At 42.3% G+C, this 18,746-nt stretch overlaps 1 protein-coding gene across 1 annotated transcript in view; it reads right to left on the minus strand.

The window, feature by feature from the left end:
• The window catches only part of LOC124776888 (J domain-containing protein), a 103,046-nt gene that overhangs the window by 16,300 nt on the left and 68,000 nt on the right, over positions 1-18,746 (minus strand). Inside the window, exon 3 of the mRNA XM_047252074.1 lies at positions 7,518-7,634. Within this exon, the coding sequence (XP_047108030.1) occupies positions 7,518-7,634 (117 nt within the window). The remainder of the gene's footprint in view (positions 1-7,517; positions 7,635-18,746) is intronic.

Genomic DNA, 18,746 nt, shown 5'->3' on the forward strand with positions numbered 1-18,746 from the left:
TGGTCATTAGCGCCCGGTCCGTAACTTAGGAAACAGTAAAAATCGAAAATGGAAACCAGCAGCAATGGGAACGAAATTCAAAAAATGGAGAAACTAAAAGCAGAAGGAAGGCTTAAAAATCAACTACAGAAAGGGGTTGGTTGCCCCAAAGAAAGCTTCAAATGACTGACGTCATCTCACTGGCACTAATAAACTCGAGAACGCGATCGGCCGAGCGCGTGTAATCTGCTAAAATGGACGATATATCAGGAGACAGCTGTAGACGGGCGCGTAACGGAGTGAAATAGGGGCACCCAATTAAAAGGTGTCTTACCGTCCACAGCTGAGAGCAGTGGGGACAGAGTGGGGGAGGATCACCGGTTAAAAGATGTCGATGGCTAAAAAGGCAGTGCCCTTTCCGGAGTCTAGTTAAAATTACCTCCTCCCGACGACGCGTTCGGGAGGAAGAGGTCCAAGCACAGGGAAGAGCTTTCACGAAATGGCTCTGAGTACTATGGGACTTAACATCTATGGTCATCAGTCCCCTAGAACTTAGAACTACTTAAACCTAACTAACCTAAGGACATCACACACATCCATGCCCGAGGCAGGATTCGAACCTGCGACCGTAGCGAAGAGCTTTCACGTCCCGCAATTTATTATGGGGAAGTGTCGACCAATGTGCGTGCCATAAAAGAACAACACGACGACATAAAACGCTCCGTAGATCGGCGAAGGGAATCGATTGAATAACTGGCCGAAGAAGAGAGACTGCAGCCTTGGCCGCTACATCGGCCGCCTCATTTCCACAGATACCAACGTGTCCCGGGAGCCAGAGGAACGCCACCGAGACGCCCCCCAGGTGGAGCAAGCGCAGACAGTCCTGAATCCGGTGGACCAGAGGGTGGACAGGGTAGAGAACTTGGAGACTGAGGAGAGAGCTGAGAGAGTCTGAACAGATAACATACTGTATCCGCTGATGGCGGCGGATGTAGTGGACAGCCTGGAGAACAGCGTAAAGCTCCGCAGTATAAACCGAACACTGGTCGGGAAGCCGAAATAGATTTGGGGTGTCGCCAACAATATAGGCACTCCCTACACCTAACGATGTTTTCGAGCCATCAGTGTAAATAAATGTGGCTTTCTTCATTTGTGCACATAGAGCAGCAAATGCCCGACGATAAACAAGTGAAGGGGTACCATCCTTGGGAAATTGACAAAGGTCAGGGAGCAGGCAGATCCGGGGATGGAGCCAAGGCGGTGCTGTACCCTAAGTTGTCAAGAAGGTTTTAGGAAAGCGGAAGGAAAGAGAATGGAGCAGTTGACGGAAGCGGACTCCCGGTGGTAGTAGGGAGGAGGGGCGGCCTGCATACCCTACATCCAAGGAGGCGTCGAAAAAAATGTCACGGGCTGGATTAGCAGGCATGGAAGACAGATGGCTAGCATAACGACTCAGAAGGACTGCGCGCCGATTGGACAGCGGAGGTTCAGCAGTCTCGGCATAAAGGCTTTCCACAGGGCTCGTGTAAAAAGCTCCAAACACTAAACGTAATCCACGGTGGTGGATAGAGTCGAGACGCCGAAGAACAGACGGCCGAGCAGAGGAGTAAACTATGCTTCCACTATGCTTGAAGGTGCGATAGAGGCGGAGAAGGACCACTCGGTCCGCTCCCCAGGAGGTACCATTCAGGACACGGAGGGTATTGAGCGATCGCAGACAGAGAGCCGAAAGATAGGAAATGTGAGAGGACCAGCACAGTTTTCTGTCAAACATAAGACCCAAGAATTTAGCGACGTCCGAAAACGGAAGGTTGACAGGTCCTAGATTTAAGGAGGGTGGAAGAAACTCCTTACGTCGCCAAAAACTAACACAAACGGTCTTACTGGAAGAAGGAAGCCGGTTTCGATGCTCCAAGAGTGGAGGCGATCGAGACATCCTTGAAGACGTCGTTCAAGAAGGCTGGTCCGTTGAGAGCTGTAGTAGATCGCAAAATCGTCCACAAAGAGGGAGCCCGAGACATCAGGAAGGAGACAATCCATAATTGGATTTATGGCAATGGCAAACAGTACAACACTTAGCACGGAGCCCTGGGGTACCCCGTTTTCTTGGGAGAAAGTACGGGAGAGAGTAGTGTTCACCCGCACTCGAAATGTGCGCTCTGCCATAAATTCGCGAACAAAAAGGGGCAGCCGACCTCGAAAGCCCCAAGAGAACAGTGTGCGGAGGATGCCTGTCCTCCAACAGGTATCGTACACTCTCTCCAGATTAAAAAATATTGCTACTGTTTGGCGTTTCCGGAGAAGATTGTTCATGATATAAGTGGAGAGAGCAACAAGATGGTCAACTGCAGAACGATGCTTTGGGCAGGTGTTAAAATACTACGGAACTCCAGCCACCAAGCTAAACGGCAATTCACCATACGCTCCAAAACCTTACATACACTACTCGTGAGAGAAATGGGGCGATAGCTAGAGGTGAGATGTTTGTCCTTTCCAGGTTTCGGAACAGGAACGACGATAGCTTCCCGCCATCGTCTGGGAAAAGTACTGTCGGTCAAAATTCGATTATAAAGGCGAAGGAGGTAACGCAGACTACGGTATGATAAATGCAGCAACATTTGGATGTGGATACCATCCGGTCCTGGGGCGGAGGAGCGAGAAGAAGCGAGTGCATGTTGGAGTTCCCGCGTGGAGAAAACAGTATTATAGCTTTCGCGATTTTGAGAGAAGAAAGCAAGAGGTTGCACTTCCGCTGCACACTTCTTCGGGAGAAACGCTGGCGGGTAATTTGAAGAGCTCGAAATCCCAGCAAAATGTTGACCCAATGAGTTAGAAATTGCGACGGGGTCCACTAACGTATCACGCGCGACAGTGAGCCCAGAGACCGGGGAGAAACTAGGCGCGCCTGATAACCGTCGAATCCGACTCCAAACTTCCGAGGAGGGAGTGAAGGTGTTAAATGAGCTAATAAAGAATTTCCAGCTTGCCTTCTTGCTATCGCGGATGACGCGACGGCATCGCGCACGGAACTGCTTATAGCGGATACAGTTGGCCAAAGTAGGATGGTGGCGGAAAACGCGAAGAGCACGTCGCCGCTCACGTATTGCGTCACGGCATGCCTCGTTCCACCACGGAACTGGGGGGTGCTGGGGCAATTCGGAGGTGCGTGGTATTGAACGTTCCGCAGTTGTAAGAATAAAATCTGTAATATGTGTGACATCGTCGACGCTAGGAAAATGACGGTCATCGAATGTCGCTAGAGACGAAAAAAGTGTCCAATCGGCTTGGGCAAACTTCCAGCGTCGCGGGCGCATATATGGCAGTTGAGGCTGCAGTCTAAGGACACATGGAAAGTGGTCACTCGAGTGTGTATCATCATCAAGGGCGAACCATTCGAAGCGACGAGCTAGCGGAACAGAACCGACCGAAAGGTCCAAATGAGAGAAATTTGTCGTGGAGGCAGACAAAAATGTAGGGACCCCAGTGTTGAGGCAAACTAGATCCGCTTGGTGGAAGACGTCTAGCAATAGTGAGCCACGTGGACAAGGATGTGGAGATCCCCAAAGTGGGTGGTGGGCATTGAAGTCCCCAACCAGCAAATAGCCAGGTGGAAGCTGACCAAGAAGATGAAGGAGATCAGCTCGTGCCATTGGTGTGGACGATGGAATGTATACAGTACAAAGAGAAAAGGTATATCCAGAAAGGGAAAGATGGACAGCGACAGCTTGGAAGGAAGTGTTTAAGGGGATTGGGTGATAATGGAGAGTATCATGGAGAAGAATCATGAGTCCTCCATGGGCTGGAGTGCCTTCAACAGAGGGGAGATCAAATCGGACAGACTGAAAATGGGGGAGAACAACGCGGTCATGGGGACGCAGCTTTGTTTCCTGAAGACAGAAGATGACCGGCGAGTAGGATCGTAAGAGGATCGACAATTCATCCCGATTGGCTCGAATGCCACGGATATTCCAGTGGATAATGGACACAGGGTGAACAGAAAAGGGAGGAATGTGACCAAGGTTGCCGTCAACTCAACGACTGCACAGTGCTTGCGACCGACAGCATGGAATGGCATTCAGCCGAAGGCAGAAGATTTTGATCCATAGGTTGTTCAGGAGCAGCTCCTGCCACAAGCGATCGGCCGGTTGATCGGCCGCCAGCAGTGCGCCTCGGCGACGCAGAAGACGGCCGAGGGCGATTTCCGCCAGGTGGTGCTGTAGATGAAACACGCCTTGGCGGAGAAGGAGATGAGCTGGGTTTCTTATTAGCCTTCTTGGAAACATGATGTTTAGATGAAGGAGGAACCGATGGTTGTGAAGCTGGGGCATGTAAAAAATCTTCACGAGTATGCTCTTTTTTCGAAGTCTTGGTGTCTGACTTTTGGGCTCGAGATCTAGCAGAACCTGATGAAGGGTGAGCTATAGAGTGGGCAGGCGAAAGTGGTGAGGTTGAACGGGCGATCTTTGCGCTTGCCGATCTGACGACCGTGGCACTAAAGGTGAGGTCGCAAGTCTGTGTGGCCGCCTCCTTTGTTGGCCGAGGAGAAGCAAGGACAGTGCTGTAGTTTCCTGTCTGAGGCACGATGGGCTGTCGACTGGCGAATAGTTTTCGAGCAGCAAAGTTCGACACCTTTTCCTTCACTCTGATTTCCTGAATGAGCTTTTCGTCTTTAAAAATGGGGCAATCTCGAGAGGAAGCAGCGTGGTCACCCATACAGTTGATGCAATGAGGGCATGGATGTGGACAAGCACCCTCATGGGCATACTTGCCACACGTAACACATTTGGGCGGATTGGAACAGGACTGGCTGGTGTGATTAAACCGCTGACACCGACAGCAACGCGTAGGGTTTGGGACGTAAGGGCGAACGGAAATTATCTCATAGCCTGCTTTGATTTTCGATGGGAGTTGAACTTTTTCAAATGTGAAGAAGACAGTGCAGGTTGGAATGATGTTTGTATCAACCCTTTTCATAACTCTATGAACAGCCGTTATGCCCTGGTCAGACAGGTAGTGCTGAATTTCTTCGTCAGACAATCCGTCAAGGGAGCGTGTATAAACGACTCCACGTGAGGAATTTAAAGTGCGGTGCGCTTCAACCCGGACAGGGAAGGTGTGGAGCAGTGAAGTACGCAGCAATTTTTGTGCCTGGAGGGCACTGACTGTTTCTAACAACATGGTGCCATTCCGTAATCTGGAACAAGACTTTACAGGACTTGCAATTGCGTCGACACCTCTCTGAATAATGAAAGGGTTGACAGTGGAGAAGTCGTGACCTTCGTCAGACCGAGAAACAACCAGGAACTGTGGCAACGATGGAAGAACTGTCTGTGGCTGAGACTCAGTGAACTTACGATTGTGAGCAGACATAGTGGAAGATGAGGAAACCATTGCGGAAGAATCCCCCATGACTACCGGCGTCTCCGATAGCGCGCTCCTCCCTTGTGGGGGCCCTCTCTGAGGGCACTCCCACCTTAGGTGATTGTTCACACCTCAGGTCACACCTCCCGACAAACGGACTAAGGGACCAATCGGCACTTTCGGAAGGTATCAGCTCGGGTAATCACCCCTCCCTGGGCCTGGCTGTTACCAGGGGGTACGTACATGTCCTACCTGTCTACCCGGGGCGGGGAATTACGCGTTACCCCGTCACCGGCTACACACGAAAATGCGTGGGTCGGCCGTCAGACACGCACAGGGAGGAAGGAAGAGAAAGGGAAAAACAAAGAAAGGGAAAGGAAAGGTCTCAAACGCTGCAGCGGAGAAAAGGGGAAAGAGAAGAGGTAAGGAAAGGGAAGGACAAAGGAAGGATGAAGTCATACAAGCAAAGAAGGCGAAGAATGCATTACATTTACGAGCGTCTGTCTCCGGACGTAGGCACAAACCATACTCCCAGAGGGGGAGAAAGAGAAGGAAAGAGCCAGAGGTGAGGGGAGGGTGGGCGAAGATGGGGGATAGGGAAGGATGCGGAAAAGGAAGGTATGCAGCCCGGAAAGGAAGGAGGGCCACATTAGCTCGGGGTCCCGTGCTCGCTACGCACGTATCCACAAAAGAGTTGTGGACCCCCTGGGGGGCAAATCTTGAGTATAGCCTTTCCTCTGAATTACGTAGATCTCTGTCTTTCTAGCGAAAGTGTTTTAATCCTAGGAATTATGCACCCCTTATCTCTGCTTCCTGAATGGAGAACAATCGTAATAACTTGTCAAATTACATTCAACTAATAGTTCTGTGAAATACCGAAGATCAACCGATCTACTGATTGCACAAATCTATTGATATTTTCGAGAACGAAATATTAACACTTAGATTTGATGAATAATGATGCTGCAATGTGTTGCTTCGTAACAACTATCACTACTCACGTATTTTGAAGGTACATATTTGCCAAAATTGCTATAGCCGTAAATGAATTAAACGGAACTTCTGTAACTGAGAAATTGTACAGAGCAGAGTTTAAACTTAACATAAGCAATACCAGAAGAATCTAACACCTATTTACAAAACAGCTTCAAAAGTCTGATTACCATTGAGTTTGTTTGTTAAATATTTGTCATTAAGAATGTAAGCGAGAAGAAGTTCGTTGGAATTTGCTATGTGCACTCATTCTCTAGTGCTGGATGAATATATTCTGGGTAATTTGCGCGCCATGAGTTAACGCTGCCTTAGGAAATGTCAGCAATTTCTGTGTTAAATTTACAACATCAGATTATATCTCTTCATAATATGACAGCATTTGAAATTTTTAAATTCACTCAAAAATTATATTAATATCGAAAATGAAATTTTTGTTGTCCCTGAAAGCCGTCAGACAGACAACCAGCAACTGAGGTCGTGCACTATGAACTAGGTTTGCCGTTTAGCAACATAAATGAGCAGCAATGCAATAAGTGAACATTACTCAAGTGTAACTGTCACCAGATGATTGTCAGCTACGAAGACCAGTTGACAGTAAATGAAATGGGCAGTTAACAGAAAATCCCAGTATCCTCAGAAGGACATTGCAGGCGTGGTTATAGTTCCATATTATTGTTACTACTGACTTCTGGCAACAAAAATATTTTATTTAGGTGCTTTTCACAAGACGAGAATTTCGTAAGTGAAGGAGTGATAAAATACAAAATAAATCACAGTACATATTTAGGGTCATACAGTGAGTGGTACTGTACTTTTAAGAAATAAACATGCTGATCTGAGCTGCTTGATTAGTTGCCGATGTGTTGATTAACTTGTTATCCAGTCATAATCCATGGAAATTTAGACAGAGATTTGCATATAGCAAATGAGGCCGTATTTGCTCATTCGGAATTGCGCAATGTGAGTCTTGTGAGATTAAAAGTTAATCTGTTGTGAGCTTGTTCAGCCGTCATCTGATCTGTGTCTGGTACAGTTGAATTGTGATCTTTGGTTAGCGTAATTATAACATTACACGTTTTCAGCCATTTTTAATATTGTTAGCCAAGAATTTATATAGTACACGAAAGTGAAAAAATTGTAATAGTAAACTACGCTACAAACTTATCTTCGCTGTAGGTACTTACCGAATGAACGTGTTCCTTCATTCCAACCCATTGCTTGTAGCTGATAGCAATGCCACTGTTGCGCCACTTGTCGTAGTTGCTTCTTTTCTCGGGGTCACAAAGGACTTCCTTTGCTTCCTGAAAGAACCAAACTATTATGAAATACTGTTTTAAACTTATTTGCTCCTGTGCCTAGAAGAGAGAACATATTATCGAAGTATTATTGTTCTGATAATCAGTTGTGTTTGCAACATGCATTTCACTCTATGACCTGTGCCTGCAGGGTGCTGTCAAATTGAATTTTCGTAAAAGCTGAAAATGAAATATACTGCTTGAATTTTTGGACGCAAATGTGTCGAAATTCGGAAGGGCATATTTAAATTAAGAAAACCTAAGTGTTTTAGGTATATTGCATTATTAGCACCTCATCCCGAAGGCGTACTTTGTTGTGGTTCCCAATTTTAGTTGTTTTTCTTGGGATATACTGTAGCTACAGTTTTCATCTTTGCCATACTGGAGTAGAAGCTGTGACGAAACGAGCTAAGTGCAAAATTGATGCATTTCGCACATTGACTTAAACATGTTTATATATACAAGCCGACTTCTAGTATTTCCTTTGTGTCTGAGTAGAAACTTGTCTGACAGATATATTCGCTTGAAAACAAATATCCTGAATTTTCATGTACAATTTAAATGTCTTGTGTTAACTGTGCGGCGACCACACACAACACAAAGAACTCTGAACTCGATATCCTGACATATCTTTTGTATATCTTTGGTTTTTACTCAGTCTGCTCCTCCTCCATGTTCTTGACATGTGTAATATTCGTCTACCGGATAGAGAGATTTAGATAATTAGTTGTGATTCACCGTCCGCTGTAGAACCCAAATTTCACAACTTTCTCAAAACGTATCTGTGTATATTATGATAGAGTGTAATCGAACACAATGTCACATAAATTTACTTTTATTTTTTAAATTTCGGAGCAGTAATCTCGTCCAAAAAAAGCATTGATCCGAAATTTCAATTTATATTTTTTTACAATGTTCAGAAGTTACAAGTTAAGGAAGTTTTACACGTGTTGTGTGTTGCATTTTTCTTTGTATATCGGATTTTGTGAGTTACAGTTACTGCAGCGTATATTTTAACTAGCGTATCGTGTTAAATGTAAGTTTTCTCTTCCAACAATACTGTATATTGTCAGCGATAATCTTACATATCCACTGTTTTAGAGTCTGATCTGTACATTTGTTAATTCCACAAAGTTTCAGTGTATCAGTAGTTTTTATTACCGTTCGTGGTATGATAAAAATCTCTTTGTTGGGTGCTCAGCGCTTCACTTCTTTAAGAGAACTGGTATCACTCGTAGCGTAACGGATACGGAAACTGAAAGAGAACAAGCAAGTGTATTTAAAGTTATTTGTTGACATTTGTATAATACATTGCGCCAGCGACAATGCAACCCCATGTGAATGCTATCCTTGGCGCAGGACGATTTTGTTGCTGTATACAAGAAGGTGGGATTCTCAGTGACTATCGTCACACAACTGGAAGCAGCTGCAGATCAGTGTTCTAGAAGTCTACCAAGAGACTTGTACCAGAATACCAAAAGTACGTGAAGTAATGTCTACTGTGCATATTGCCCTTTTCTGCAGGCAGTACTCAGGGTATTACATACAACCCTGAACCCAACAAATTTGAGGTGCTATTGTTGAGTTGGCGTTGATTCCTGACAGTTGCGGTAGGCTGAGCGCGGTTGATTTACGGGCCTACTCCAACCAGTGACGTAACTCGATTATATAAACATTTCTCTGGCAATGTCTCGGTGTTGTCACAGCTCTATAGGCGGCTACAGTTTTTGCCTATAACCGTGAAAGCTAACAGCACAACGGGCTGTCAGGGATCTCTTACATTGTCTCGACTGTACCTCCCACTGAAACTGTAACAAACTGAGTCCAGCGAGGATGACTTCACCTTTTGGAGAAACTGCAGTGTTCCGTGTCAAGAGGCAGCAAAAGCGAAGGATGGTGTTTAGTGACCATTTCCCTAAGGGAAAAGATACCAGTGAATGAGAATGATCTCCACGTACATTCTGTCTCTCTGCCTCAAGGGCTCATTCAGCATGTTGAAGAAGCTGGTCCAGTGGACGTTGAGGAAACACGGTGCAAGCAACTGCCGACTGGGTTCCGCGATAATAATTGGATCGTTCTACTGACTGGCTGAGGAAGTTGTGAGGACCAGTAATACTTGCGGAGTTTCGACGAAGTCTGTAGCATTGTATGTGGAACTGTTCATGCCCCCACTGGTCCTGTGTCGAGCGGAAGGCTTGAACCAGTTGCTGCAAAGGTTAAGTGACAAGCTAGTTCTTAGACTTGCGACTCCCACAGTACTGGGTACAAAAAGCTAGTTAAAACCCAAAGTAGATATCAGGGAGGCTCTTGCGGACAATTGAAGTGTGTATCCAAAGGACAGCCTAATGGAAAATGGAGGGTGTATATTTTGTAGTAGATAGTCAGTGCAGGTTTAAGGCCCAGGTGACAAAAGCTGCTGCTTGGGACACCAAACAGGGGGCGCCAGAGACGTGGCAAGTGTGAGATTTCTGTACATCCTAACAACTAGCAGCCGGTTGGGGGCGCCAGCTGAGAGAGAGAGGTGCACCAGGCGTACCCAAGTGCCAGATTTGTTCACAACGTGTATCACAGTTAGTTCCGAAAACTGACAGTGAGAGAGTACAAGGAGGGGGGGGGGGGGGCGCCGAAAGATAATTCGGTTGTGTGGAAAAAGTTCTCGATCTGACCCTGTGGACGGGCGATAACTTCACTGGGTTGGTAATTGAAGATGCATGTGAGTTTGTTTGGGCAAAAATCAGTATTCATGGTGGGTATAAACTTATAATTAGATCTTTCTACTACCAGACTCATTCCACATGCCAACAAAAACCTTAGAGGAAATCTCAGTAAACCTCATATTTATGTTCCCCAATCACACTGTCATCATTGAAGTAGACTTTAATCATCCATCAATCAATTGGAATATAACAATTCTGTAAGTGGTTGACGTGACGAAACGTCCTGCCAAACAGTAATAAATGACTAATCTGAGTGATATCTAGATTGGAAGCCTACTCACGATGGAAAAATATTGGTTCAAATCTAACAGCAACGAAGATTACCAAGTGCAGAGGGCAGCTAAAACAAATAGGTTTGTGTTTTCGTCAATGCAGATGAACAGATAGTGTCATATCTCAATTAGGAACTTTAAATGTTTAACTCAGTACAGAAACATGCTGAAAAAATGTATCGGGGGTTTAATGGATTCGTTGACAATGCACTGGATTGAACAACTAGAACAGTTTATTCTGCCAGTGAAGTAACTAACTTACAAGGAAACAAATTACTGCAGAACAGGTGTAAAACAGAGGATAGGCCTACAATCTAAATTTAAAGCATTTGGTTGTACATAATGAAAATGCTTGAAGCCTTAAATGACAATTATGCCATAAAACTATATCTCTGACCAACCCCAAAGAACTTCATATATATAAGTTGTCAGTGTCAATGAAGTTAGATATTGGAAGTACAGATATATATCAGAAACAGACGAACTACCAGTTGCAGTCAATTCTTCGAAAAACTACTTCAGCTATGAATTCACCCCATCCAGAAACCTACAGCTTCCAGTATTATTTTTGAGAGATGCGTAAGGGGCCTGAATATGGCGTAATGAATTTGCCAAACTCGTAGCGAAAATAACATCTCAACTGCAAGGCTGTTAGGCGAATTTCATTGTTAATCTGTTTAACTACGTGACATTATGCGAATCACAATGTGTAACTTGCCCTAGTAGGACACAAACTATGAAAGTTGTTCAGCATTTTGATTTTCCAGCAGGCAATGTGTGTTTTTTTCACTTATTTCAGTTCCGCTGACTTAATATGGACTCAGTGACGGGCATTAGATAATGCAACGTAAGTCAAGAACGTTATTTACTTCGATATTTCAACTATACCTCAAAGCAAGCACACAAAAGACTAAGGCAAGTTGCCTGGTAAAATGTAACAAACTTCAACCAATCTGTTGCTATGCGAGACTACATCACAGAAGAAACTTTCGTAGTAAAATAATAAACTAATGTACTAGTGACAAATTTCTGATCTTTGACATTTTCGTGGTGTTCTACATTTTAGGCACTGAAGTTCTACATTTTCCTGCAATGCCTACATTTGAACATTCATGTATTAAATTTCATTTAATCGAACTGGCAAGCCAATGAAAAATTGTCAGTCAGAGTCACAAGCGGGTACTAGACCCATACCAATGGACAAAATGCCCACTGATCACCTACTTGTCCTTATGGCTGTGAAAGACCGTACTGCAACGCTCACAGTGTCCACTCAAAGCCTGAGCACTAGAAAACGTTGGACCCGTTGTGAGTGGTTGTTTCTCTTAACTGTCAACAGGCAAACGGTCTTACAATAGTGGCAACATCAGTCCTTGGAAGTTCATCGAAGTTAAACACTGTCAGGCTTGGCTAACACTTAGATGGGTCACCATCCAGGGCTGCCGAGTGCTGTTGACAAGCAGGGTGAAAGCCATTGTGAAGCCAATTGAGGGGCTACTTGACACAAGTAGCGACACTGGTCAGGAAAACTGACAACAGGCGAGAGAGCGGTGTGCTGAGCACATGCCCATCCGTATCCGGTGACGCCTACAGACTGAGGATGCCACGGGGGCCGGTCGATACTCTTGGGCCTTGAGGACTGTTTGGATGGTGTTTTCTTTTTTTAACTATCTACAGAGGACTCAGCTCCTGCCCCACATTCATTCTCGCCAGTTTCCACTGAGTAGAAGTTACAAACGTCTTATTTCAGTAATTGATATAGCAATGCCGCCACTGGCATACAGAGTGGGCAAATCTAGTGTTTTCACAGGAGTCCCACTTCAGCCTTCCATGCTGTGATGGTCACATGTGGGTTAACACTACTGTGTCCCACAGGGATCCATACTTGGCCCATTGGTGTTCACTTTATACACAAATCCCAGCCCAAACATTTATCATAATATAGTTACTTACATAGATGGTATAACTACTATTTAGGGATAGTGATACAGAAAATCTGCTAATAAAATTTAAATTAGAAGTAAATAAAGCTATCCAATGGTTTGCTGAAATAAATTTGCACAATAATATTGGTGAAACACTGTTTAAACTGTTACGCACATCATGGAGCCAGAAAATGTTTTCTTATACTATGACAGAACTTATTTTGCCAACATGGAGAAACGTATTCGATGAGTTTGTAATTAGGCTGTTTATGTTTTCTTATTGGCAATGTTACGTAGCGCTCTGTATGAAAATCACTGGCTGTGCTGTTTTATGTTTTCTTATTGGCAACGTTACGTAGCGCTCTGTATGAAAATCACTGGCTGTGCTGTGTGCAGTCTGTGGCTAGTTTGCATTGTTGTCTGCCATTGTAGTGTTGGGCAGCTGGATGTGAACAGCGCGTAGCGTTGCGCAGTTGGAGGTGAGCCGCCAGCGGTGGTTGATGTGGGGAGAGAGATGGCGGAGTTTGGAAATTTGTAAGACTGGATGTCATGATCTGTTATGTATATTATGATTTTTCAACACTATTAAGGTAAATACATTGTTTGTTCTCTACTAAAATATTTCATTTCCTAACTATCCCTATCAGTAGTTAGTGCCTTCCGTAGTTTGAATCTTTTATTTAGCTGACAGTAGTGGCGCTCGCTGTTTTGCAGTAGTTCGAGTAACGAAGATTTTGGTGAGGTAAGTGATTTGTGAAAGGTATAGGTTAATGTTAGTCAGGGCCATTCTTTTGTAGGGATTTTTGAAAGTCAGATTGCGTTGCGCTAAAAATATTGTGTGTCAGGTTAAGCACAGTCCTGTATAATTGTTCAAAGGGGACCGTTTCAAGTTTTAGCGTCATGTAAAATCTGCCAGAAAGCTAAATCAGACACGACTTCACATATTCCTCCGTTACATCCCATTGTACCCGTTAAATTGAGATACATGGCCGCTGTAGACATTTTTGGTCCGATTCCCAGATCTAATAGAGGTTTTTGTTACATCTTTGTCGCTGTTGAACTCACTTCGAAATTTGTTAACTTCACTCGATTACGCAAAGCTACTGTTAAATCTGTTTCGAATGCATTTGTAAAACATTTTCTATTCCATGTAGGGCATGTATTGAAAGTAATTTCCGACAATGGACCACAGTTTCGATCTGCTATATGGACACATATGTTACGAACAAGAAACATTTCTCCGAACTATATATCGAAGTATCACGCTTCTTCGAACCCTTGTGGACGACTAATGAAAGAAATTGGTAAACTATGTAGAATATACTGCTATAAAAACATATTGATTGGGATACACACATACTGTCATTCCAGGATGTAATTAACTCCATACCAAATGAATCTACTATGTTATCTCCGACTGTTATAATGAAAAATGTTGAATCACCTAACAAAATTAAAGAATTCGTATCCTTTCCCACATCTCGTCGACTACGACACCATGAAATAATTGACATTGCGCTGAACAACATCAAATGTGCCGCAGAGGGCCGGAGAAGACAGCAAAAACAGGTTTGTACACGCCGTGACTCTCACATTGGACAGAAGATATTAGTACGTACACACTATTTATCCAACAGAGGAAAGAGTAGATGCAGTAAATTTGAGCTTCTATACGCAGGTCCATATAGAATTCGCAGCATTCCTCACCCCAATGTAGTACACGTCGAAACTGAGAAACAGAAAAAGTAAAGGCAATCACCATGTCTCCAATATTAAACCCTTTATTGAATGAACATACTTGATGATTTATCACACTGTAATGCCATTTTCTGATTTTTATGTGACCACTTATGTAATTATATTTATATGAACAATTACTGATGATTATCATATTTTTTCTTGGCAAGTGCCCGGCAAGGTAAGGTTAGCAGGTCGCTTTTCTTGTCGTTACACATCAGACAGTGCATATTTTCCATTTTTCGTGTATGTATGATTGTTTTCCTGTTTTGTTTGTATGCACTACGAACTCTTTAAGATATAACAAACACCAGTTGACTTTCGACATTTTGCCTTATGATATCTCAACATCGTGACTTCTTTTGCTACTGCATTATGATACTGTGTGTACATTTTTGCACCTGAACACTATGTTTTTGACATAATACGTTTTCTGTCATGCTATGCTGTATGCTTAATTATATCACTAGAAACAAGTTTTTATTTAATGGGTATATGATTTAAATGCAAGGTATTAATCCTTTTTCATCATTTGCAGAAAGCAATAACGTGTAAAAGAAATAAATTAAACAAACCACAGTGGATTACTATGAAATGGGAATTTGACCTTCGGAATGAACGAAAGAAAATGGAATACCTTGTGATGAAGAGTAAATGGATCAGAATTAACAAGCATTAACAAGAATATACTATACACATCGTATGATAGCAGTCCTAACTAATTTTTTCTTTCAGAATACGAGGCGATTGATGCAAGCTGTCAGACAGAACCATACATCTTAGTTTTAGTGATGAAATATGCTAGAAATAAGAAATTCTATACTATGAATAGTTGTATGAGTAAATGGTAATATGAATAATGAAGTGTCTTTTTTGCAGATGATAACGAATGATGATGAATAGTTATATGAAGAATATGCTAATATGAATAATGAGGTTTTTCTTTGCAGGTGATGATAGTAATGAGGTTATGGTAATATGAATAATGCAGTTTTTCTTTGCAGATGAGGATAATGATGAAGTTTTTATATTTACTGTTAGTAGTTATTTAAGTATTTGTTGCAGTTCGTTTTGACAGTATGTCTTGTGTCGCATGGTATAATGACTGAATGTTTTGGAAAGGACAGCTGGAATACACACATATTGAGTACACGTTTCATTACCTGTTAATTTGAAGTTCACTACTTTTCAGCATAATATGCGTTTCTTCTTTCAGCTTAATAATCCATTTTGTATTTTTTCCAGGAGAAGCTATTCATGAAACTAATGTGCTATAAGCAGTTAGTTATTAAACCTGATCTAGTACTTGCATTTTTTTTACCCATTTGTGTGTGTCATTCAAGAATGTGATCACATATACTCTACTTGTTCATAACCTTGCTACAGCTGACTCATGACGAATGACGTTATTTGCAGCAATAAGTCAAAAGCAAATATTTGCATGCCCCAGCAATTAATTATCGATCCCAAAGGAATGCATTGCTGGCACAAAAAAAATGTATTACCAGTCCCAAATAATGCTACTAGTTTAAGAGATATTTATAGTACTAAATATAATGCAGATTTGTCAGATGTATTGAATCCATTATATCTATGTATTATTGGAACACAGAACTTGAGTAATACTTACAGTGTGTTACATTTTAAATATGTCCTATGTCACTTGAATGATGAGTTCTGAGTAATACTAAATGATGTTTTGTAATAATGCATAAATGCTATGCCAATAATTTCTGTAAATAATATTTTTGTTATACTCTATAAATGCTATGCCAATAATTAACTCTCATTTTTGAATGTTGACTTCTGAATAATACTGAAAAATGTTTTATAAAACTATATGAATACTTTGTAACTGGCCAATGAATGCCACTCTTTCTTATAAGGAAGAAAATAGGAAATGGAAAACTGGATATAGGGAAGCTTGGAAACCGTGAGACGCAGAAGGAGTTCCAAGAAAGGGCTAAGGATCTAATTCAACAGCATCCTATAGAGAATGTAGAACAACATTGGGAAAATATGAGAGATGGCCTAATAAAAGCAGCTGAAGAGATAATTGGAAAACAAAAACCTGAAAAGAGGAAGGAGTGGATAACTGATGAAATAATAGTTATGTTTGAGGAAAGAAGGAAGCTCAAAAATAATGAAACGGAAGAAGGGAAAACGGCATACCGAGTGCTTAGGAACAAAATCAACAGGAAGTTGAAGCAAGTAAAAGAAAGATTCCTTGAAGACAGATGCAAAGAAGTTGAAGACCTTCTGAAGAAAGGGAACCTTGAATTAGCATACAAAACAGTGAAACGATTCTTCTCAGGAGGACAAAGGATTAGATGTAATGCCCTAATAAGAGAGGATAATAAGATCGTGTATAATCATGAAGATATAGCACTTACGTGGAAGGAATACCTAGAGAAATTATATGGAGGCAACGTACAAGATGACATGATTGAAAGTGGGGACGAAGTAGATAAAGATAAACTACGAGACAGCATACTAAGGTCTGAATTTGATCAGGCACTACAGGCACTTAAGCACGGAAAAGCACCAGGAATTGACTCATTGCCTGCAGAAATCATCAAAGTAGCTGGAACAGAAATAAAAGATAAATTGTATAAATTAATCTGCCAAATATATGATACTGGAGAGCTGCCTGAGGACTTCAAAAAGTGTATTATTGTTCCATTACCAAAGAAAATGCCAGCAAAATCGTGTGCACAATACAGAACCCTCAGCCTAACATCACATGCATCAAAAATTTTGACGACCATCCTCCTCAGAAGAATTGAAGGGAACGTGGAATGCATGCTCACAGAAGACCAGTTTGGCTTTAGAAGAGGGAGAGGTACGCGAGAAGCCATTATGGCCCTAAGGCTCGTAATAGAAAAAAGAATGGAAAAAGGAAAGGACATCTACATAGCATTTATTGACCTCGAAAAAGCCTTTGATAAGGTTGAATGGAAAAAACTATTCCAGATATTGAGGGAAACTGGAGCTAAGTACAAGGACAGGAGAACGATATGGAACATATACAAAGAAGAGGTGGCAATAGTGAGATGTGGGGAACATCAACAACAAGCAAAAATTAAACAGGGTGTGAGACAGGGATGTGCACTCTCCCCTGTCCTCTTTAATATGTACATACAGAAAGCAATGGACGAGGTCAGAGAAAAGTTAGGACAAGCTAATGGAATCAGGATCCAGGGAAAAATAGTTGATATGCTGCGTTTTGCGGATGACATTGCTGTCCTAGCGGAAAATGAGGAAGAATTACAAGTAGTGTTGGAGGAAAACACTCTTGCTACACGGTACAACATGAAAATTAATAAGTCAAAAACAAAAATCTTAGTTGCAAGCAAACAAAATAATCAAGCAATTACGAATATAAGGCTGAATGGAGAGAAGCTGAAAGAAATACAAGACTTTGTCTACTTGGGAAGAAGAATAACATCAGATGGTCGTAGTAGGAAAGATGTAATAAGTAGAATAAATCAGGCAAAGATTGCATTCTATAAAAGGAAAGGACTCCTCACATCAAATATGATAAGTCTGTCGTTAAGGAAGCGGTTAATAAAGACCTTTGTTGGGAGTGTGCTTCTCTACGGCAGCAAAACCTGGACACTTGGAGAGGATGAAAGAAGAAGGATTGAAGGATTCGAAATGTGGTGTCTGCGAAGGATGTTAAAAATTCCATGGACGGCCAGGATGACAAATGAAGAAGTCCTGCAGAGAGCGGAGGAAGTTCCAGTTCTTTGGAAGACGGTCAAGAAGAGGAGAGATATATGGATGGGACACATTCTGAGACATGAAAGTCTTCTCCACACTATAACGGAAGGCCTTGTGGAGGGCAAAAGGGCAAGAGGCAGACCTAGAAGAAAGTACATAAGCCAGATAATGCAGGACCTAGGATGCGGAAGTTTCACGGAATTGAAGAGGCTGGCCGACAATCGCACTGAATGGAGAGCTGCTGCAAATCAATCTTAGGATTGGCAACTTAAGAAGAAGAAATTTGTCTTATGTCACTTACATGCTATTATATACGAATACCAGCAGCTCGATGCTACACTCATTAACTCTTGTTTTGAATGATGATTTCTGAACAAAGCATAAAAATGGTTTGTAACTGGCCAACGAGTGCCAATGATTACTATAATTAGATGAATTATGTAAATGGTATGCCATTAATTAACTCTTGCTTTGAATGATCACTTCTGAATAATGCATAAAAATGCCGCATAAGGCTTCACTCAGAACTGCAGAAGTCTCATCTGTTACACCCCCTTTTTGCATAATACTAATGTCGATCGTCAATTAAAGTTCATGGTATTCAGATTTGCTACTAGAAGTTAAAATCTGAAACGTGATGATTTTTCTGTTATATAATTATTGAGAAGCCACATCAGCCACTGTAATTTACAACAAGTTACATAAGTAATTAAAGATAATTGAGAGTCACTGTAGCCCGTTTTT

The sequence above is a fragment of the Schistocerca piceifrons genome, chromosome 2 (assembly GCF_021461385.2).
Source record: "Schistocerca piceifrons isolate TAMUIC-IGC-003096 chromosome 2, iqSchPice1.1, whole genome shotgun sequence".
NCBI classification, from domain to species: Eukaryota; Metazoa; Arthropoda; class Insecta; order Orthoptera; family Acrididae; genus Schistocerca; species Schistocerca piceifrons.